This window comes from Canis aureus, chromosome 10 (genome assembly GCF_053574225.1).
Source record: "Canis aureus isolate CA01 chromosome 10, VMU_Caureus_v.1.0, whole genome shotgun sequence".
NCBI classification, from domain to species: Eukaryota; Metazoa; Chordata; class Mammalia; order Carnivora; family Canidae; genus Canis; species Canis aureus.
Window position 1 is genome coordinate 2,351,813 of NC_135620.1, and position 21,495 is coordinate 2,373,307.

Below are 21,495 nucleotides of genomic sequence, written 5' to 3' on the forward strand. Positions count from 1 at the left end.
CGGTAGGATGAATGGGTATTTATAAATGGGAGAGAGGGAGCCATACAGGTGTGTAGAGCATTGAGCATCCAAGCAAGGAGGGGACAGCGAGTGCCAAGGCCCCAAGTGGGAGTGTGGGAATGACCAAAAGTTCCTGTATCTGAAAAGTTCCAAAAGGGCAGAGCTGGGGGTCAGAAAGTGGTGATGGTCTGGGCAGTGCTTCTAGGGGACTATACCTCCGATCCTTCCCAGCACACCCCACTGAAGCCTGTGAGAAATGGGGCACTCTGGGCACTGTAGTTGCCTCTGGGCCCGCAGATGTGAGACCTACCATCCCCATAGCCCTGAGGCCACCTGCTCTCCATCCCAAGTCACTGTCCCAGCCCGAGCCCCTGACACCCTTCCCTGAAGCCTTCTGGTCAGGTCTAGGAGGGGCCTTCTGCTCCAGCCAGGCCCATTAGGACTCTGGCACCAGCCTCCTCCCGCCTCCCCAGACAGTGTACGCTGTTGGTGGAGCCTGGGTGTGGCGGGGCTGGAGCGGGATCCATGCAGTCCCCTGAACTCCCTTCCTGGGCCAGGTACAAGGACAAGAAGTCAGTGTCTGGGCGCCACAGTCCACATGCCCTGGTGCTCAAGGAGGTGACGGAGGCCAGCGCGGGCATCTACACCCTCGCCCTGTGGAACTCTGCGGCCAGCCTGCAGCGCAACATCAGCCTGGAGCTGGTGGTGAATGGTATGGGGGCAGAGTAGGAGGGAGGACAGTGCGTGGCAGGTGTGCCGGCAGGGGCCTGCTGACCAGCCAACTGCCTGTGCCCCCAGTGCCCCCCCACATCCACGAGAAGGAGGCTTCCTCCCCCAGCACCTACTCCCGTCACAGTCGCCAGGCCCTCACCTGCACTGCCTACGGGGTGCCCCCTCCTCTCAGTGTCCAGTGGCACTGGCGGCCATGGACACCCTGCAAGACCTTCACCAAGCGCAGCCTGTGAGTGTGGCTCTGGCCTGTCCTTCCTCACTTCCCAGCCCTGTCCCCAACCTTGGCTGTGAGCCCCTTCTTACCACTACCTGCACCCATCCCCAGAGCCCTGCTCAGAGCCCTACCACAATTCAACTAGAGCCAATCCCTGACCTCACCTCTCCTGATTGAGGTCCACATGCCCCCAGTCAGGCTGGGCTGGACACAGGAATGGCGCAGTCCCCACCCATCACCCTTGAAAGTAAAGCCCCCAGGACACAAAATTACATCATCCAGGAGGACCTAGGGACCTGGGCATCAAGTGGGTGGACCTGAGCTCATTAAAGAGCCTTGTGCTCAGCCTGGGGACATACCAACCATGCCCAGTTAGCTTTTTCTGAGCCATGCCCATGATGACCACTTACAGAAGAGGCAGCTGAGGGTAGGAGGAGGGATCTGATTTTCCCAAGGTCATGGCTGTAAGCAGCAGAGCTAGCCCGACTGATGGGCCATGCTCCCCAGTGCCGCCAAGCTTGTGTGCCAACAAGACAGACTGCCCTAGGAGTATGCTCAGAGCAGTGACAACTCGGGACAAGCAAGAGATGGGAGGGGGCTGCCGAGCTAGCCAGTGGTCTGGAGGGCACTAAGGTGGAGGGCCACAACCTGGGGAAGGATGATGCTGGGAACCCGAGGAGGAGACAGAGTGGCTGCACCGGGAGACGGGCTGTAGCCCCCACACAGTCAGTGGAGGAGGCTCTATAGGGGTGGCCTGCTACACCCAAGGCTCATAAGAGATTCTTCTAGACCACCAGACACTTCCAAATTTGTTTCCCTCTGATACCTTCCCTCTACCCCAATCTCTGGGTCAACTGACAGAACCATGGAGTTGGGAGGACTCTTGGGTGGCTCAGCAGTTGGGGTCTGCCTTCAGCTCAGGGCATGATCCCAGAGTCCCAGGATCCAGTCCCACACAGACTCCCCGCAGGGAGCCTGCTCTTCCCTCTGCCTGTGTCTTTGCCTCTCTGTGTCTCATGAATAAATAAAATCTTTTATTTAAAAAAAAAAGAACCCTGGGGTTGGGGTCTTGCTGGGGGCAGATAAAAGCCTCCCCTGGGGTCCCAGACCCATATTCCAACAAAAGACCAAAGGTACTGGGGTCACATCCAGCCCAGGAAGGGGCTGCAGCTCTGGAAGGAGAGAGATGGCTTCCTGGAACAGAAGTGGTGACTTTGCTACCCCTGGGAGATCCAGGTGGACTTTGCAGGAAGAGGCACATCTCAAGTAGGGGATGGTGGGTAGAGCAGGCTAGAGATGAACCACAGGGCCACGGGTATGTGCTACTCTGAGGGCAGCAACCTTTTGCCTACTGGGGACAAGATTGTTGCAGGGCCATGAGCGTAAAGGGTGGAAGACAGTGTTCCAGGCACAAAGCCCCAATCCCTGCCCTTGCCTCAGCCTGACAGCCAGCCTTACCCACCCATGTGAGTAGGTGACCCTGAGTATGACAGCAGCTTGACCCCCACTCCCTGAGGGGCATTCTCTGCCCACACCTGCCCTGCCCTGCCCCCTCCTTGCTCACAGCAGCCGGCGGCAGCAGAGAGACCACATGCCACAGTGCCAGGACTGGCGAGAGGTGACCACCCAGGATGCCGTGAACCCCATCGAGAGCCTGGACACCTGGACCGAGTTTGTGGAGGGGAAGAATAAGGTACACGCCAGCCATGCCACTGACAGGGAAGGAGAAGGGAGGTGGGGAGGGCCATCTCCTGGCTTCCATCTCTACCAGGCCTGCAGAGTTCTGAGAGTTGGTGGTCTTTCTGCAGTGTTTCTGGGCCTCAGCTACCCTTCCTATATGTGCATTGGAGGGGAGGGACCTCTAGCTGCTTTCCAGACAGGGAAGCTTTGATGGAAGGTGGCTTGGCCAGGCCCTGGGCCCCAGCCACCCACAGGCCCTAGGGCTAGGAAGGTCAGGCCCACGGCCAGCTAGGTCCCCTGGAAGGCAACCAAGCTGCTGGCCCAGCCTGGAGGCAGTGCCTAGAAGGGGCCAGGCGGGGGAGGGGACAAACAAAGGCACCCACTTCCTACAGTCACTTCCTGTTTTCCTGCACACCTCCAGAGCCTCTTCCTGTTCCAGGCCTGGCCAGGAAGTACCCAGCTTGGAAGGGGGGTTGGGGGAGAGGTTGTTTGGATGGTAGGCAGGGCCTACGGCCTTCTCTCCTCCCCCTGCCTCCAAGCTTCTTACTGCCCAGGCCAGAGGCCTTCTGGAGATCTGGGACCCATTCTCATTCCCTTCGCTGGCCACCATGCAGGGCCCTGAGAGAGGTGGTGTGAGCAGCCCCAGGACACATGTGGCACATCACAAGGATCTTACACAGTGACCAGCCTTGCCCTGCCCTCCGAATCATAGCCCAGTGCTTGCTGGGTCTGTGCCCTTGCTCAACATGGCCAGAGCCCCAGCCCGTCCATGCCCAGAGGTCCCTCTTGCTCAGCCTAACATTGTCCTCGGACCTCAGCCACAGCCGATGCCAGCTGTTCATAGCTATGCCCTGGACTTTCCCAGAGAGCCACCTCTGCTGTGCAAGGGCTTCACCTTCCACTCCCCACCTCACCCTTCCGGGTCCTGCCTCTGAGCTTTGGTCCTTCTCAGCTCTGGGCCTCTAGCATCCCTGATACTCAGCTGACCATGGCAGCCTCCCTGCAGGTAGGGAGGACGGTCAAGCTGGGAGGAACTTGGGCAGGACATGGATCCGTGTGCTTGTGCTCTGCTTAGACGGTGAGCAAGCTGGTGATCCAGGATGCCAACGTGTCTGCCATGTACAAGTGTGTGGTCTTCAACAAAGTGGGCCAGGACGAGCGGCTCATCTACTTCTACGTGACCAGTGAGTGACCTGGGCAGGTCTGGGTGGAGGTCAGGAACAAGAGGAAGGCGAGAAGGCCTGAGAGAGGACAGTGAGGCCAGGTCGGGCCCATTGAGTTTCTGATGAAGTGGGGTGTCCAGGAGAGATACTTAGGGCCCACTGGGCCCCTGGGTCTGAGCAGGCAGGATAGATTTGGAGGTCATGAGCCTATGGACTGGGGTGCTGATCCTCCAGGATGGAGTGGCACTCTCTGCCTCCAGCCCTGGAGGTGCCTCCCCACCGGTGCCCTTCCTCTCCCTATGGCTCCACCTCCCTCCCAGTCCCCTTCCAACAGAGCAGCTGGCTCACAGGTACACTTCCCGGGGGAAAGGTCCATAGTTTCGTCCAATTTTCAAATGTGTTAGTGACCCCAGGAAAGCTAAGAAGCCCATTAAAGGGACAGTTGCTGGGCCCAGGAGTGTAAATGAGGCACCTGGAAGGGACATGGGGCCAGAGAGAACCCTGCAGGAGGGAGGAGGGGAGAGGAGCCCACACAAGCCTGACAAGGAGTGTGGCCAGACAGACAAAAGGAATCAGGAGCGAGGCATTGCCACAAGCTAATGAAACAACAAGATAATTTCAAGGAGAGGCCAGTGGTGGAGTGTGGTCAGCAGCAAGGCAGGATGCAACAGGACCGCACCAAGTGTGCTGACAAGAACCACACGGATGACCTGGGCTCCCGGGAGTGTAGGGGCAGCAGCCAGGTTGGGGCTCAGACGGTAGAGAGCTAGAAGAAGGTGAGGCAAGAGAAGTCAGTGGGGCTGACTTCAGGGAGGGCCCCGTTGGTCAGTGCTGGGGAAAAGAGTACCCAGAAAGTCCCCAGTCCAGACTTAGGTGGTACAAGTCTTGGCTGAGGGCAGAGTGAGTTCAAAAGCAGTTGGAAAAGCGAGAGCAAGCACCAGCGTGGGCAGGTGGGTGAGCCAGCTCCGGGTGCCCGTCACAGAGGCTCCTCCTCGCTCCGCAGACATCCCCGATGGCTTCAGCATAGAATCCGAACCATCGGAGGAGCCCCTAGAGGGCCAAGAGGTGCGCCTGAGCTGCCGGGCAGACAACTACACCTACGAGCATCTGCGTTGGTACCGCCTCAACTTGTCCACGCTGCACGATGCTCATGGGAACCCGCTGCTGCTCGACTGCAAAAACGTGCACCTCTTCGCTACGCCGCTGGCAGCCCGCCTGGAGGAGGTGGCGCCAGGGGCGCGCCACACCACGCTCAGCCTGACCATCCCCAGCGTGGCACCTGAGCACGAAGGCGACTACGTATGCGAGGTGCAGGACCGTCGCAGCCACGACAAGCACTGCCACAAGAAGTACCTGTCGGTGCAGGGTGAGGCGGGCAGCGCTGCAGGGGAGGGCTGGCAGAGCCCCGCGAGGAGCCTTCCTCCCCGCCCAGAACCCTGTCTTTCCGGGAGCCTGAATCTGCAGGAGGGTCCTCCTCCCCATCCCTACGGTGGAGGTCCACAGCCCACACGACCCTGCGCTCAAATCCGATCCTTCCCAGAGCTTGGCACAATCTGTCCCCCCTCTCGGCTTCCAGCCCTGGAGGGCCCCTTCCCCGAACGCCCTCTTGTTTCCTGCAATCCCGCTTAGCTCCCCCTTGACCCCCACCCCCAGCCCTGGAAGCCCCGCGGCTCACGCAGAACTTGACCGACCTCCTGGTGAACGTGAGCGACTCCCTGGAGATGAGGTGCCCGGTGGCCGGGGCACACGTGCCCAGTATCTTGTGGTACAAAGACGAGAGGCTGCTGGAGGAAGAGTCCGGTAGAGTGGTGGACCCCGGGGCGAAGGGCGGGGTGCAGACGCTTACCAGGTCAAGGCCCTAGACCTACTTGAACTCGAAGCCACACACCGTCCCCTACAGGAATCGACCTGGCAGACTCGAACCAGAAGCTCAGCATACAGCGCGTGCGTGAGGAGGACGCGGGCCGCTATCTGTGCAGCGTCTGCAATGCCAAGGGCTGCGTCAACTCCTCTGCCAGCGTGGCCGTGGAAGGTCCGGCCTCCCCTTAGCGCCCTGCCACCCACCTGCCACCTGCACTTGGTGCCTTCTCATAACCACTTCCCTCAAGCCGTGCCCACTAGAAGGGGGGCTTCCTGCAGGGTTCACCCCCTTCCCCCTAACACACACACGCAGACTGGCCCCTTTTCTGCCCACACAGGCTCCGAGGATAAAGGCAGCATGGAGATCGTGATCCTTGTCGGCACTGGGGTCATCGCTGTCTTCTTCTGGGTCCTCCTTCTCCTCATCTTCTGTAACATGAGGAGGGTGAGTGCTCCTCCCCCAACTGAGCCTCTTCACTGCTCCTGTGGGGTCTCTCTAGGCCATTCACAGCCTGTAAGATAAGGAATGGGGTCCTCCACCATCCTGGCTCACCTGGAAGTCTCACCTCCCAGGAAGCCTCTCTGACCCTTCCATGCTGGGTTCCTACACAACCAGAGATTGTCAGTCTGCCTGTCTCCTCCTTGCCTGAGAGTCCCAAAGGACATCCCACCTGTCCTGGGGAAAAGTTCACCCAAGATGGTGGAATGGCCAAATCAATTAGTTGTCCCCACCCCACCCCAGCCAGCCCATGCAGATATCAAGACGGGCTACCTGTCCATCATCATGGACCCGGGGGAGGTGCCTCTGGAGGAGCAGTGTGAATACCTGTCCTATGATGCCAGCCAGTGGGAGTTCCCCCGGGAGCGGCTGCACCTTGGTGAGGGGATCAGCCAGCACCCCTCACCCACCCATCCATCCTATCCTGCCCTTGTAGACTGCTTTCTTCTGAAGTGCTGAGATGCCTCCGTTCTCAGGCCAGAAAGTTATGCCTGGCCCCCACCTGGTCTGTCCTGCCATCTGGGCGGGCACCCCAAGAACTTGGCCAGGGCTCCAGTTCTCAGGCCCCCTAGGGTCACTTCCCACAGCTCTCAGCAGGGTGGACCCAACACACCTGCCGGGAGAGGATGCAGGCCTTCCTGTCCACTTCTCTCCTCCCTCTCTTCCCACTCCTGATCTCCCTGCTCTTCCTGTTTGGCAGAGAGGCTCCCAGGTTTCCTCCCCCTCCTGGCCTTCCTTCCTGGCCCTCCACAGGAGTTGCCCCTGCTGCCAGTCCCTCCCCACCCTTGCCCTCCTACAGCTCACCTGGACCCGGCTCCCCGCTCCCACAGGGAGAGTCCTAGGCCATGGAGCCTTCGGGAAGGTGGTGGAAGCCTCGGCTTTTGGAATTCACAAGGGCAGCAGCTGTGACACCGTGGCTGTGAAGATGCTGAAAGGTGCGGGGTCAGCGACTCTGAGTGGGCTGGTGGGGCCGTGGTTCAGGAGGGGAAACCGAGGCACAGAGCCAGAGTCTACCCCGGGCTTTTCACGGAGGCGTTAGACTCAGATCTGAGCAGTCCTTCCCAATCCGGCCTGGAACTGCGGCCTCAGGAGGCGAGCGGGTCAAGCCGGGGACCCTGGCCCGCCGCGGCAGGCGCCCTAGCTGCGCCTTGTCTGGGCCGGCGGCAGGGGTGGGGGCGGCGGGCCCGGCACCGCGCGAACCCCCGTGTCCCCTCCAGAGGGCGCCACAGCCAGCGAGCACCGCGCCCTGATGTCGGAGCTCAAGATCCTAATCCACATCGGTAACCACCTCAACGTGGTCAACCTCTTGGGCGCGTGCACCAAGCCCAACGGTAGGGAGCTCGGCCGGGGCTGGCGGGGCTGGCGGGGCTCCCGGGGCGGGGGGCGGGGGGCGGGGCTCGCGGGGCTCCCGGGGCGGGGGGCGGGGGGCGGGGCCGAGCTGCCCCGCTCGCGCTCCCAACTGCCCCGCTCCCGCGCGGCCCTAGGCCCCCTCATGGTGATCGTGGAGTTCTGCAAGTACGGCAATCTCTCCAACTTCCTGCGGGCCAAGCGGGAGGCCTTCAGCCCCTGTGCGGTACGTGGGGCCCTGCCGAAGGCCCGAGTCCTGCCGGGAGCCCGCAGGGACGCGGGGGCGGGGGCGGGGGGGCGGGGCGGGGCGGGGGCGCCCGGCGTGGGCGCGGAGCCCCCTCACGCCCGCTCTGCACTCGCAGGAGAAGTCCCCTGAGCAGCGAAGGCGCTTCCGCACCCTGGTGGAAGGTGCCAGAGCTGACCGGAGGAGGCCGGGAAGCAGCGAGAGGGCCCTACTGTCCCGGCTCCTCATGGGCAAGGGCGGGGCAGGGCGGGCGCCTCCGGGCCCGGGAGGTGAGAGCCTGGCTTCCCCTTGCCCAGGGAGGGGCCTTAGGCACGATCGGGGACCACGGGAGAAGCGGGCCCCAGGCCCTCCTGGAGGGGCTTGCATGGGTGAGCGGGTAATGGATTTTCCTTCGGAAGGGAGGAGGACCCCACAGGGGCACTTTCCACAGAGACTTTTGACGTTTGGGCATCAGCACTGGCTATCTAGGCATTGGCCTTCCAGGCAAGGGTGGGAGCGGACAGGCAAAAGTAGCAGGTGCAAGGTACGCGGATGCAACAGTATTCACCTTTCTGGGAGTGGTTCGTGGGTTTGCAGAGCGCTAGATGCTGAGGGGCAGGAGAGGGGGCCCACCCGCTTGTGAGCTAGTGCCAGGAGCTTCAGGGGCCTGACCAGGAGGGATGAGGCCAGGCTTAGTGATCGAGTGCCCTCTTTGGGGAAGGGTATTGATGGGAGTCATGGAAGAGCCCCACCCCCCACTGCCCACCCCCACCAGCTGAGCCTGCCTTGCTCCTCTGTGCAGCCCAGGACTTGTGGCTGAGCCCGCTGACCATGGAAGACCTTGTCTGCTACAGCTTCCAGGTGGCCCGAGGGATGGAGTTCCTGGCCTCACGCAAGGTGACCGCCCCAGCAGGCCCCTCCAGAAGGGAGAAGGGTGCATACGCCCTGTTCATCTCACTGCACAGCGATGCTGTGGTCAGCACACGTTTCTCCCACTTTGCAGAGGAGGGAACTGTGACCAGAGTGTGCGAGTGATTTCGTGATATCTCTAGCCAGTCAGTGTACAGAAGGGTTGTAGGATCTGTCCTACCCCACAGCCTCCTCTGCCTCCCCATTTCCATGAACCCTCTGCATGGAGAATTCTGGGAGAGCATGGAAACCTCTCCCAGAAAGAGCAGGGCTCAGGTGGGGGGGGAATGAGGGGGCCTCAGGGATCTGTGCTGACCACCCTCTCGCACCCCTCCCATCCTGTACCCCTAGTGTATCCACAGGGACCTGGCTGCTCGGAACATCTTGCTGTCAGAAAGCGATGTGGTGAAGATCTGTGACTTCGGCCTGGCCCGAGACATCTACAAAGACCCTGACTATGTGCGAAAGGGCAGTGTGAGTGCAGGCCACAGAGGGAGGGCCGAGAGTCAGCTGGGGGACTCAGTGCCATCTACATGGAAGGTCTGAGAACCACCTACAGGGACCTTAGTGGCCCCAACAGGGCACATGGGGCAGGGGCACAGAGATGGGAGCTGACAACTGGAGCCTGTGTTTGGCCCCATGGCTGTGCCCATTAGGTGGACACAGCTGACTGCATGTCTGCTGAGCAGGATGGCCATTGAAAAGTATATGGGTGCTGGGAGCAGCGTGTGTCTCATTGGTGGTGCTCAGAGGTGGCAAGAGGCACTTGGATGAACACTCAAAGCAAATTGGGGGTTCATCCCCAGAGGAGGAAGGAAAAGGCTTGCAGAGAGGGGGTAGTGGGCAGCGTGGGGCTAGGATGTGGTGGGTCAGCCTGCAAGGTTTTTGCCCTTCATTCTAACTCGCGAGTGGGCAGAGGCAGGTAGAGGGGAGAGTCAGGTGAAGCCCCATCTGCAGACTATGAGGAAAGAGGAGTCAGTGTGCTGGGGGTGAAGGCAGAGGCCTATCATGGGGGCCAGGACCCTCAGGGCTCCCAGGTAGAGGCCCTAGAGGTAGAGACACCGGCAGTGGATGGGGAAAGCACATCAGGAGCCACAGGACGAGGGATCAGGAGTGATGCCCAGCTTCCGGTGGGGGGCCAAGTGAACAACTGAGGGGGGATGGTGAGGGTGTGCAGGGTCCCATTTCCTCCAGAGACTGGGTCTCGGGTCTGAACGAGGAGGGGTCCCAAGTGCCCCCCCAACAGTGCACAGAGGAAGAAAGGGGCCCAGACAGACCCAGGAGAAAAGCAGCAGGGCAAAAGCCTTCAAGGAAGACACCAGGCACCTACGGGGTGGGGGCCGATTGTGACCGTCTTCTGAACACACAAGGGGTGGATTTGGCCATAGGTCTTTCTTGGGGTGTGGCTGCAGGGTTCTGGGGAGGCTACAGGTGAGAGAGGGGCTACCCAAGGGTTTGGCCTCTCCCTCTCTGCCCTCCCTCCATGGAGACATACTTCCTTCGGCCTCCCCCAGGCCCGGCTGCCACTGAAGTGGATGGCCCCTGAGAGCATCTTCGATAAGGTGTATACCACGCAGAGTGATGTATGGTCCTTTGGGGTGCTGCTCTGGGAGATCTTCTCCCTGGGTAAGTGCAGGGCAGGGTGTGGGGGAGGGGAGAGGCAGGGTCACAGGCTGCAGCCCTTCTGAATGAAGCGGGGTGGGGGCTGGTGGCCCAGAGGTGTGCACCTGGAGCAGTCATTCAATGGCAAGTGGTTCAAGAGCCCTCCCTGTCTCTCCTCTGCCTCCAGCATGGGCCACGCTGGCCCCACCCCTGGAGGGTGCTGTGCTCGAGCTTCTGATGAGGCAGAGCCTATGTTTACTACCTGGTCCCCGGGATCACCACAGGTCCCCGAGGAGCGGCCTCATGTGTTCCCCAGATCTTCACCTCCCTGAATGACCTGTCACTGGGGATGCTTCTCCTGCCTTCAAGGGCTGGGGAGCGCCCTGGAGAAGACTGGATGCTCACTCAAAGAGTGTACCTACTTATGAGAGCTCCGCATAGGGCCCTGGGCCCTTCCCCCGGGAGCAAGATGAAGCCCCCGCGCCAGGGCAGAGGCAGGCAGTGAACAAAAGGAGAAGTAAAAGCACCAAAGAGCCACTATGATGACGCTATCACTAAAAATGCGAGGGCCTGGAGAGCACAGGGAGGGCAGGAGTTGTGTGTGAGCTGGGGAGGGCCCAGCTGATGAAGGGGTTTTGGGTCAGGCAGGCAGGCTGGAAGACAGCAGTCCAGGGTCGGGGGTACAGGTCCCCACCTGTTGGAGGTGGGCCAGGAGTGAGCAGGGGCATCAGGAGGTGCAGCAGGCAGGAGGATGGGAGGTCCGTGTAGCCCCTGCAAGCCAGCCAGGGTGACGACCTGGACTAGGTCTCAGGGGAGCCGCTCAGGGCTTTGAGCAAGGGAGAGAGCAGTGTGACTTATCTTGAAAAGATAAGCCTGCTTCTGTGGAGACAGGCTCTTCGGGGCTGTTCTTCCTATGGTCAGAAGAGGCGAGGTGCTGTAGGGCAAGGAGGAGTTAGGTCCTGGGTATCTTGGCAAAGCCTCAAGATTTAGGAAAGGATTGGACTGAGTGGCCAGGGAGGGCGTCTCTGAAGAAGGTTCATTGTGACAGGCATGGCTCAACTGGCTCAGTGTGGCTCCCTGACCCTGGTGATCCCCCCCTGTTTTCATCCATCATCCTCTCTTAACCAAGTGGGGAACTATCATTGGGAGCAGAAGTGCCTTGGCTGCCCACCCCCCTCAACTCTGGCCTGGAAGCAGCAGGACCAGTCCCCTGCCACAGGGGGCCAGGACAGAGGCAATTTGGGGAGCTTGGCTGAGCAGGTGCTGGCTCCCCACCCACCCCTACCTCATCCTGTTCTGCCCTCAGGGGCCTCCCCCTACCCGGGGGTGCAGATCAATGAGGAGTTCTGCCAGAGGCTGAAAGAGGGCACACGGATGAGAGCCCCGGAGCTGGCCACTCCTGCCATGTGAGTCTCCCTGCTGGCTCTGCAGGTGGGGGAAGAGGGGCCAAAAGGGGGCATTGCCACAGGTGGGGGTTCTTGGATGCAGGCATAGGAAGAGCAGGATGCAGGCAAGGGGCAGCCGTGGGGAGGTGGTGCAGGCACAGGGCTGGGGTAGAGGCCTGCAGATGAAGATCTTACTCCACCCCTGACCCACCCACTGGTCCATTGACGGCTCTCCTCCCTGCAGGCAGAAGAGACTGGGTGGGCAGAGGGGTTTGAGGGACCGAGGTCACGCAGGGGAGCCGGGGTCTGCTGGTGCAGAGTGCAGGTGCGCTCCGACCACAGGCCAGAGCCAGTTTTGCCTGCAGACGCAGCATCATGCTGAGCTGCTGGTCAGGAGACCCCAAAGAGAGGCCTGCATTCTCGGAGCTGGTGGAGATCCTGGGGGACCTGCTCCAGGGCAGGGACCAACAGGTAAGTCCTCTGCCTGCCCCATCCAGCTGTGGCAACCTCTGGCCCCAGCCCCAGAGCCATCAAGCAGGTGGCCAGGGTCCGTCTTTGGCCACGAGTAGTCCCCAGGCTGGTCTTCAAGGGGTCTTCAAGGAGCCCCTGTGTCCCATAGAAGGATAAGGTGTTCCCCTGCCTCTTTGCACTTCCATGTCCTGCAGCCCCACCCCCCGCGCCCACCCTGACTTCTGTCTCCCTCTCACTGTGTGCCTGGGGGTGCAGGGAGCAAAGCCAGACCAGGGCTTCCCCGATGCTTTGGGGTCTAGGGGAGAGAGCAGGGACTGCCTGCAGCACTTGGAGTCCAATTCTGCCCCCAAACAGGGGCCCCCGCTGTGCCCTCCTCCTTGTAAATGGAGGGCTATTGGGAGAATTTACCAGACAGGCTCATTTAACCCTCAGAGTGCCTGGAAGCACAGTAATTCACCAGCCAGGAGCCCCAGCAGTCCCAGGCACAGGGGTGGGGGCTGAGGAGGCACGGCAGTCTCTGATACTGGTGGCCTCTGCCATTCCTTCCAGGAGGATGAGGACTGCATGGCCCCCTGTGGCTCTCAGAGCTTGGAGGAGGGCAGCTTCTTGCAGGCGTCCACCACGGCCCTGCATGCTGCCAAGGCCGACATCGAGGACAGCCCACTGAGCCTGCACCCACACAGCCTGGCCACCAGGTCAGCCGCCCTGCCCAGATCCCAGGATTCCCTGGGGCAGGGAGAAAGCAGTTTGGACGTGGTATATTTTATTCTCACTAGTCATCAAGGAACCGCAAACTATAAGGACTTGAGAGGCCATTGTACACCAACTCAAAGAACACAGTGATTTTAAGTGACAGTACTGGGAACAGTGGCTCCCTAGAGGGCCTGCTTAGCCTTGGGGCCCCTCCAAGGCCGTGTAGCCTGCGCCTTGGCTTTTCTCTGCACCCCCTCAGATCTTCTCCCTGCCCTGCAAGCCTCCTCTGGTTCTGGTACTCCTACTCCCTGAAAGCCCCTCCCTGCAATTTGAAATCTGGGATCCTGGGAGCAGAGCAGGCCAGCCACTCACTAGTATTCAGAATTTTTTTTTTAAGATTTTATTTATTTACTTATAAGAGACACAGAGAGAGAGGCAGAGACACAGGCAGAGGGAGAAGCAGGCTCCCTGCAGGGAGCCCAGTGCAGGACTCGATCCCAGGACCCTGAGATCACAACCTGAGCCAAAGGCAGATGCTCAACCACTGAGGCACCCAGGCGTCCCTGATATTCAGGTTTTATTTTTTTTTTAATTTTTATTTATTTATGATAGTCACAGAGAGAGAGAGAGGCAGAGACACAGGCAGAGGGAGAAGCAGGCTCCATGCACCGGGAGCCCGACATGGGATTCGATCCCGGGTCTCCAGGATCGCGCCCTGGGCCAAAGGCAGGCGCTAAACCGCTGCGCCACGCAGGGATCCCCGATATTCAGGTTTTAGAATGCAGCCTAAGTTCCTGGAGTTCTGGATCTGAGGTCTCTTGCTGATGGCTATTTACACTCCAGGAAGGCTGTTCACATTCCCACTGGTGTTGCCAAGAGAAGGGCTCTGAGACCTGCCACCCTCGTGTCCCAGGACAGGAACAGCCAGCGGGCTCCCACCAGGCTCCTTCCACCAGCCACCCCAGCACACATGTGAATGTGAACATACACACACGTACACATGCACAGTCCTGCACACACCAGACTGCCTGCCTTGCCCGGAGTGGCCCGTTCTGGGGTGAAAGCCTCCCCACATCTCACCAGCTCCATGCCACACCCCTCAGCTCCCATGTCCCTCCTCTTGCACAGGAGAGGAGATAGCTCAGCACAGGGGGGACCCCGAGAGGAGCCCAGACCAGCAGTCAAATCCAGGCCCTATCCTCATAGCTCCAGCCTGGAGTCCTTCTGGGAGGAGAGGAGCAGAAGGAGAGGCAGAGAGAACTCTCTGGGGCACATTTCTTCAGCACTGTTTTCTCCCCTCAGATATTACAACTGTGTGTCTTTTCCGGGGTGCCTAGCCAGAGGGACTCAGACCCAGGGCCCCTCCAGGATGAAAACATTCGAAGAATTTCCCATGACCCTGACCACCTACAAGGCTTCCGTGGTAAGTGGGGTGGGGTGCGCCTGCACCCCCAGATCAGGGTGGCTAAGCTTTCTCTGCCAAGAGGAACTATCAGGGACTCCCGAGTGCAGCAGGGGAAACCAGCTCAGGAAAGGGTACCAACTGCCCCTCGAAATTTCAAGCACAGATTATGCCTCGGGCATGTTGGGGTCTATGTGCCCCTACAATGCCACCGTCTTTCTACTGCTTTCTCCTGTAACCTCACTCACACCGGGTCTCCCCTCCACACAGCAGAGAAACCCAGAGGATTGGTTGGATTATTATTGGATTAGCCCGAGGCAGGGCTTCCCTTTGGTGGCCTCCAAGCCATGTGGCCAAAGAGAAGGGGACAGTGTCCCTAGAGGAGGAAACCGGGGTATGGGGCCCAGGGCACAGCTGTGTCCTCAGATCTAGTCAAGCAGAGTGGGCCTCTCCTGGCACCATGAGGCTGGAGCCCCTGCATCCATTTCGTAAAAGGACAGATACATCCTCAGCTTGGTGCCAGTACACACAGCCTCCCTCCAGAAAGGCCTGCTCAGTGAGCGCTGGTCCCAGGCTCATGTTGCCAAGCACCACACAAAGAATGTTGGGGGGGCCCCAGCTCTGACAGGACTGCCGTTCCCCTCCATGTCATTCAAAAGGAGAACCATGCCAAGTCCCTCACCATCTAAGGATTACAGAGCCCCACTAAACCTGGGATGTGTCTGCATGAGGACCATTTTTTTTACACTGGATTCTTTCTATGCACTCCCTGTTTCTCCTTGTATTCCTGCTCTGTCCGAACCCTGAGCACTTGCATGGCCACCTTGTAGGTTCCTCAGCGTGTGTGCACTATCCCAGGTTTGCCGCCTCCTGAGTACAGGCCAGGCATGATCCCCGGCCTCAGTTTCCCCTCCGTGGCAGGGCTGTGTGACCCTCACTGTGCACTCCAGTGAGGAGTGGCCACCTGCTTTCCGCTCACTTTCTGCAGGACAGGTGTCAGGCCAGCATGTGGGTCCGTGCCACCCATGCCATCCTGACTGAGGGGCAGCTGCCAGCAGATGGCCTTGTTCTCTGTACACAGGATAACCAGACGGACAGTGGGATGGTGCTGGCCTCTGAGGAGTTTGAGCAGCTGGAGAGCAGGTACAGACAAGAAAGCGGGCTCAGGTAGGGCATCCAGAGCCTCTTTCCCTGCAGGGGGCCGGGAGGGGGAAGCTGGCTGGGCCTGTGTGCACCCATCACTGACTCACCTGAAACCTTTTATGGCTCCCTACTGCTTTTCTGTGTATTCAAAGCAAGCTTCCCTAGAACTCTAGGCCTTTGGCCACCAGCCCTCCCAGAGAAGCCCCCTAACCATCACCATCCTGGCCCAGCACACCTGCTGCTCATCCCTACACCCCCTTCCATTTGACAGATGCTCAGATGCCACCTCTCTGTGAACCAAGTATGATCACCATGCCCACCGTACATGCACACCCCTCCACAGCTGGGGGACACCACCACCATCCCCAGGCCCCACTACGTTTAAGCTTGATGGTGCAGGAGCCAGACAGATCATGTGACCTGGAGTTGGCTGGTGTCCTATGTTGATAAGAATGCAGTCACAGAGAAACCCTCATCTAAGAAGCTAGCCCCCCCACCAAAAAAAAATCCCTGAACGTTTAATCTTTTAAAGGTATAGATGAAGTTATAGACATTATAGTTACATGTCTATCCATTCGCTCAATTAATCAACTTGCACATAGCTGTTTAAATGACAGGACCTATGGGGCACCTGACTGCCTCTGTCAGTAAAGCATGGGACTCTTGATCTGTGCCTTTGTCAGGAGCCCTTTTTTGGGTCATCTGACACAATTTTCCAGAACAAATCCTGGCCTCTGCCTATGCTGTTTATTAATCATTGTATGATGTTGTCATTAAGTATTTTACCCCAGACCCCAAGTATTTATGTGTATCACATTAGAATAGTTGATGTGATTCTTCACCTTTCTGGTAGGTGCATTTATGATCTGTGCAACTGAACCAAGTAGGGGTTCTTTTCCCAGCTGCCTACAAAGGATGTGTTTGCAAAGCTGGGGATGCTGGTGGATGTGGGGGTCACATACCCAGCCATAATTACTGCATCTGCACCATGCATCTTGACCTCCTTTTTTTGTTTCTATTGATTCTATCAGGTGATCTCTGTTAGTAACCTAGTTTATTTACTCATGAGAGACACAGAGAGAGAGGCAGAGACACAGTCAGAGGGAGAAGCAGACTCCCTGCAGGGAGCCCTATATGAGACTTGATCCCAGGCCCCGGATCATGACCTGAGCTGAAGGCAGAAGCTCAACCACTGAGCCACCCAGGCATCCCTGTTAGTAACCTAGTTTAATGCTAATTGCATTTTTGGAAATAGTTTCTGGCTAATATTTCTTTACCAAACAGTATTTTATATCTCAAAAAAAAACAAAAAAACAAAAAACAGTAATTCCATAAAAGGGTTAGCCAGAGGATGATTGCCACTTAAATTCTAATCTCCACACATCTTCATAAAAACAGTACTTGGAGCAAGGCCACTTAGAGCCCATGCCCATGACATAAGCAGGAGAGAGACTGGAGTTTATGTGCAAGTAGGGAACTCAGTACTGGGACCAGCAGAGCCATACCTGAGTCATGGTGGAAGGAGAGAAAGAGAAGGACTGCCCTGGGAAAGAGAAGTGTTTCAAGGTCCTTGGGACAAACCAGGGGGATGATGAAGGAGACAGAGGTCTGGTGAAGGAGAGCAGGGCTCCAGGGCAAATCTAAGGCACCAGACGCAGCCGTCTTGTAAAGGCATTGCTTCTGAACAGCCAGTGAGCAGGAAGTGAGTGCTTAGTGGTGAAGGAAGAAGAAAGTTGCAGAAAATAAGAATCCTCCAAAAGTAAGAATCCAGAAGACAAGGGAACCTGGGTGGCTCAGTGGTTGAGCGTCTGCTTTCGGCTCAGGTCGTGATCCTAGGGTCCTGAGATCAAGTCCTGCATCAGGCTCCCCACAGGGAGCCCACTTCTCCCCCTGCCTATGTCTCTGCCTCTCTCTCTGTGTGTCTCTCATGAATAAATAAAATAAAAAAGAATCCAGAAGACAGATATACACCCAAGGAAACCATTTATTACAGAAACTGCACCTACAGGAGTAGCAACAGCCCTATTGTCCACACAGGTTGCCTTGGAAACATATGACCAGCCCCTGAGAGGTGCAACAGGTCACCTGGCAGGTACATTCACGCAGGTGGAACATTCTCCAAACAGGTGCAAGGATAGAACATGCCTTGGAGGGCGCTGTAGGGGAGAAGAAGGAGGGAGTCTACCTGCCTAGTTCTTTTCCTGTCTCCTGTGAACCACTGATCAGCAACCCCTACCATGGGGTCCTCACTTCTAAGTCACTCATCTGTCCCTTTCAGTGGCCATGCAGTATAGCAGATCCACACACCCTGCAGTGTGACATTTCCTCCAAGCGTGTAGGTAAGAGGAAGACCTAGAAGCCTTGGGCTTGTGGTAGGTTGGCATGGCTGCACAGTAGCAGCCAGGCAGGACCTGGCACTCCCAGCAAAGTGACTGGTTGGTCCCTGGTGGCCATACAACACAGGACATGAATAGAACCTTTGCAAAGAAGGATGCAGTTGAAGAAATTCAATGTGATATCACAGATGTGGTTCTAATGCAACACTCCTAAATGAAGAAGCTTCTGAAACCATTCACATTCCCAACCCCCTTCCATAGGATAACCAGATATTTCTAGTCCAGGAAACCTCAGCATGAATAATCATGAACAGAAAAAATAAGCTCTATCTATACATATAAGAATAAAAAGAATGAGAATGAAAACTTTTCAGTAGGTGTAAAGACAAAAAAAAAAAAAAGCAGGGAAAAGTGGATACAATACTACAATGTGACTTAAATATATAATTAAACAAGAAGTTGCACTGGGAACTAGAAACTCCAATTAGAATGGAATTCCATTAGGATGGAAATGACCAGTGTGAAGGAAAGATATTGAAATAAAAGACAAATCCCCTCAAAAATGAGATGCCCAAGGATCAGTAGATATAATTAGGGTACCCAAGGATCGATAGGTAGGATCGATTCTTCCTTCCAGGGAAAGACACTGAGGATGAACATGAAAAGACAAAAAGAAAAGAAAACCAAAATAAATAAGGAGGTTAGGAAGATCCGAAAGTTGGTAAATGCAGTAGCTGAGTAGGAAAGATCCAGGATATGTAAAATTGGAGCCTCCAAGAAACACGATGCCAGCAGTGAAACAGAACTAATATTTTAAACTTGTAATTCAAGGGCCCCTCTTAAGTGAAAGAAGAACTGAATCTACATATCAGAAGAGGGTCTGGGAAAAATACTCCAGAGCAGTAGACTTGGATGCACATCTTCGTTGAACTGTTAGATCTTCAAAATGAACATTCTGGGAACTCAGGCAAAAAGGCTGAGTCATTTATGAAGGAAAAAAAAGCCAAATCAATGCTTAGTAGCATACAAAGGAAAATCAAAACTAATAGCAACAAAGCCATGTGTTCAAAAATCTCAAAGAATGGGGCGCCTGGCTGGCTCAGTTGCTTAAGCATGCAACTCTTGGTTTCAGCTCAGGTCATGATCTCAGGATCCTGAGATCCAGCTCTGCATTCAGTGGGGAGTCCGCTTGAGGATTCTGTCTCTCCCTCTCCTGCTACCCCTCTCCCAACTCATGCTCTATCTCTCAAGTAAATAAGTAAATGTTTTGTTTTTGTTTTTGTTTTGTTTTGTTTTGTAATCTCAAAGAAAGAGCTAAGTAGGGAGATCCTAGGGCCCTCAGTGAGGAGGCAAGGGTGGCGGCTGGCCTTAGCAGGGCCTCCCAGGTGGGAGAAAGAAGCCCAGGGCTCATTCTGAGAGTGACGAAGAGCCATTGGAGGGCCTGTCAGGAGGAGAAGGACATTCTCCGGAGGAAGGGGTTCTGAAGCAGGGTTGGGAGAAGAGGAGATGGGCCAGGATAGTGCAGGGCATTGGAGGTGGAGCCAAGCAGGGCACACAGAGAGGGTCTTGGGCACATTCTGGAGTCAGTACAGGCAGAACTTCCGGATTGGGTGTGAAGGGTTCGGGGATAAGGGCAGAACAAGAATGATGCCCGGGGGCCTGAGTCTCGGTGCATTTACAGAGATGGGCGAGTCTGAGAGAGAAGCGGGTCTGGGGGACGTTGTCTGTTGTCCTGCCCCCGGGTTCAGGACAGAGGAAGCTTCCGTGTTTGCCAACATTCCCGTCAGTCCCATTCGATGTGAGTCAGGTCTGTGCTCCCAAGGTCTCTGGGCTCCCTTGATGCTCCAGCTCTGTCTTGGGTGATTCCAGCCAGACCCCAACCAGGGTCTTGTCCCCATTTTCTCTTTGTCTTACTGACCGTCACCTTCCCTGTCTCCGCAGCTGTAAAGGATCGGGCCGGAATGTGGACATGACCAGGGTGCACCCCGACAGCCAGGGGTGGCGACAGCGGCCAGACCAGGGGGCGCAGGGAGGCCAGGTGTTCTACAACAGCGAGTACGGGGAGCTGGCGGGGCCACACGATGAGGGCGACTGCCCCCCGTTGGCCCGCACTCCCTTTTTCACCGACAACAGTTACTGAGTCAGTCCTGGGCAAGGCCCCCAAGACCTCAAGTCTAAGAGTTGGTGGGGGCCACGCCTGGCTGAAGGCCCAGGCTGAGAACTCTTCTCCCTCAGCTTGAACCATGAGGTGTTTCCTCCTCCCTGCTTAGGAAGAGCCAAACCCAGGCTCCAGGGGCTCCCCTAGGTTCCATCACCACACGTGACCCAGGCCACCTTGTGGCTCCTCCAGGGCCTTCGTCCCTCCAGATTCAGATTCCATTCACCCCCACATCCACAGGGCATCCTGATTGCCTCCTCCCACCATGGTGGGTGGTAGCATGATCCCCATCTTCTGAGGAGGACACTGAGGGTCTGCGAGTAACAGAGGTGGGGGTGGAGCCAACATGGGCTGGGGTCTCCAGGTCCCACACCACTGTCCTGTGGAAATGGCTTTCTTGCCTCTCCGAAGCTGAGGTCAGGTGCCATATTTCCATCTCAAATAACAGATGAGGAACTGGGAGGGTAGGGTGTCCTCTCCTGAGCCTGGCCAGACAGCTCACCCTCCCGGGGGCCATGGTCTGTGCAGTGCCAGGCGTCACCGTGTACCTCCACTGGGTGTTGACAGCTCTTCTTTTTTTTTTTTTTTTTTTGTTTGTTCGTTTTTGTTTGTTTGTTTTTTTTGACAGCTCTTCCACAGATGATTTTTCATTAGAACTTCAGAGACTGGGCTGCTGTGAAGAGTTTCTCTTTCTAAACTTTAGTCTGAGGGGGGCCCAGGGAAGGTTTTTGTGAATTTAGATGATTCTTGCCTCTGAACCCTGCCCCAGTCAGGTGCCCACATAGCACAAGCTGCTCTGGCCTCACCTGCCTGGCCCAAAATTGGAAGAAGCACCTGATGGTCCAGAGCTGAGAAATGCCTGGTTCTTCCCCCTGGATCTGCCACCCAAGGCACCTTCCAAGCTGTGAATAGCCTTTTGAGAAGCAAACACCGTGGACCCACTGAGGAAGGTCTCTAGTGCTGGCCCAGAGGAACCAGGGACATTGCTCTGTGCCAAGAGGCTGTCAGCAGGTGTTCTTGTGGCCCTGGGGGTGCCTGCGTGCTTCCCCCCGGTCTGTGCCTGATGGTGCCCTGGCCGGCCAAGACTCTGCTCTCTCAGGGAGCAGCCCAGGGCCCTCTGGAGGCTGGAGCTGTTCTGCCCAGGTCCCCTCCCCAATGCAGCACCTACTGCCCAGTTACCCCTACTCCCAGCTGGAGACAGAGCCTTCTCCAGATAGCACCACGGAAGTGGACAGTCCCTCCACCCTCGCCACGAGGCGCTTGCAGGACAGGCGGCCGTGCAGCGAGCAGGGGCTTGCCGCAGAACCCCCCACCCCTCTGCCTGCTGTGTATTGTTCCTTTGAGATATGTCGAATGCACGTGTGACATCCTCGCTGTCTCCAGTGGCCCTCCTTCTCTGATGTCACCTGGCCAGGAGACAGGGGTCTCAGGTTTACATGGTCGACATCCCAAGGCTGTTCTTAAGCAGAAGAGCAAGGTTCATGATGCAGGTGCAGGGGCGGTGCCCTGGAACCCTCCCTCCATGCATACCACGTATGTCACCTCTCTTCCTGTCACGTAACTGCACACACAAAACTGTACTGGGAAGAAAACCGACCACAGCCTTGTAGACCGTATGTTCTGAAAATATCTAAAGTATTTAACAAAAGATAATAATAAATTTGATGCCAGTCTTTGA

General features: G+C 57.2%; 1 protein-coding gene and 1 long non-coding RNA gene across 6 annotated transcripts in view; one reads left to right on the forward strand and one right to left on the reverse strand.

Moving 5' to 3' along the window:
- FLT4 (fms related receptor tyrosine kinase 4) overlaps positions 1–21,495 on the forward strand; it is a 39,723-nt gene extending 18,228 nt beyond the window's left edge. The window contains exons 9-31 of the mRNA XM_077911084.1: positions 558–712; positions 799–961; positions 2,513–2,639; positions 3,702–3,810; positions 4,793–5,155; positions 5,443–5,589; positions 5,690–5,821; positions 5,988–6,094; positions 6,392–6,527; positions 6,979–7,083; positions 7,366–7,479; positions 7,633–7,721; positions 7,858–8,008; positions 8,521–8,615; positions 8,979–9,101; positions 10,142–10,253; positions 11,536–11,635; positions 11,980–12,085; positions 12,635–12,780; positions 14,081–14,201; positions 15,262–15,347; positions 19,601–19,714; positions 20,446–21,495. Coding sequence (XP_077767210.1) covers positions 558–712; positions 799–961; positions 2,513–2,639; positions 3,702–3,810; positions 4,793–5,155; positions 5,443–5,589; positions 5,690–5,821; positions 5,988–6,094; positions 6,392–6,527; positions 6,979–7,083; positions 7,366–7,479; positions 7,633–7,721; positions 7,858–8,008; positions 8,521–8,615; positions 8,979–9,101; positions 10,142–10,253; positions 11,536–11,635; positions 11,980–12,085; positions 12,635–12,780; positions 14,081–14,201; positions 15,262–15,347; positions 19,601–19,714; positions 20,446–20,551 — 3,007 coding nt within the window. The 3' untranslated portion in view covers positions 20,552–21,495. The remainder of the gene's footprint in view (positions 1–557; positions 713–798; positions 962–2,512; positions 2,640–3,701; positions 3,811–4,792; positions 5,156–5,442; positions 5,590–5,689; positions 5,822–5,987; positions 6,095–6,391; positions 6,528–6,978; positions 7,084–7,365; positions 7,480–7,632; positions 7,722–7,857; positions 8,009–8,520; positions 8,616–8,978; positions 9,102–10,141; positions 10,254–11,535; positions 11,636–11,979; positions 12,086–12,634; positions 12,781–14,080; positions 14,202–15,261; positions 15,348–19,600; positions 19,715–20,445) is intronic.
- On the reverse strand, positions 1,967–7,500 carry LOC144321839 (uncharacterized). Of its 5 annotated transcripts, XR_013387346.1 has the most exons (5): positions 6,953–7,500; positions 5,957–6,161; positions 5,481–5,771; positions 2,511–5,142; positions 1,967–2,297 (listed from the first exon to the last, which is right to left on the reverse strand). It is a non-coding gene; the product is annotated as an uncharacterized LOC144321839 (long non-coding RNA). The 5 variants fall into 5 exon arrangements; XR_013387347.1 differs by lacking the exon at positions 1,967–2,297 and having other exon boundaries at positions 4,387–5,142; positions 5,854–6,161; positions 6,953–7,497; XR_013387349.1 differs by lacking the exon at positions 1,967–2,297 and having other exon boundaries at positions 4,387–5,142; positions 5,959–6,161; positions 6,953–7,493.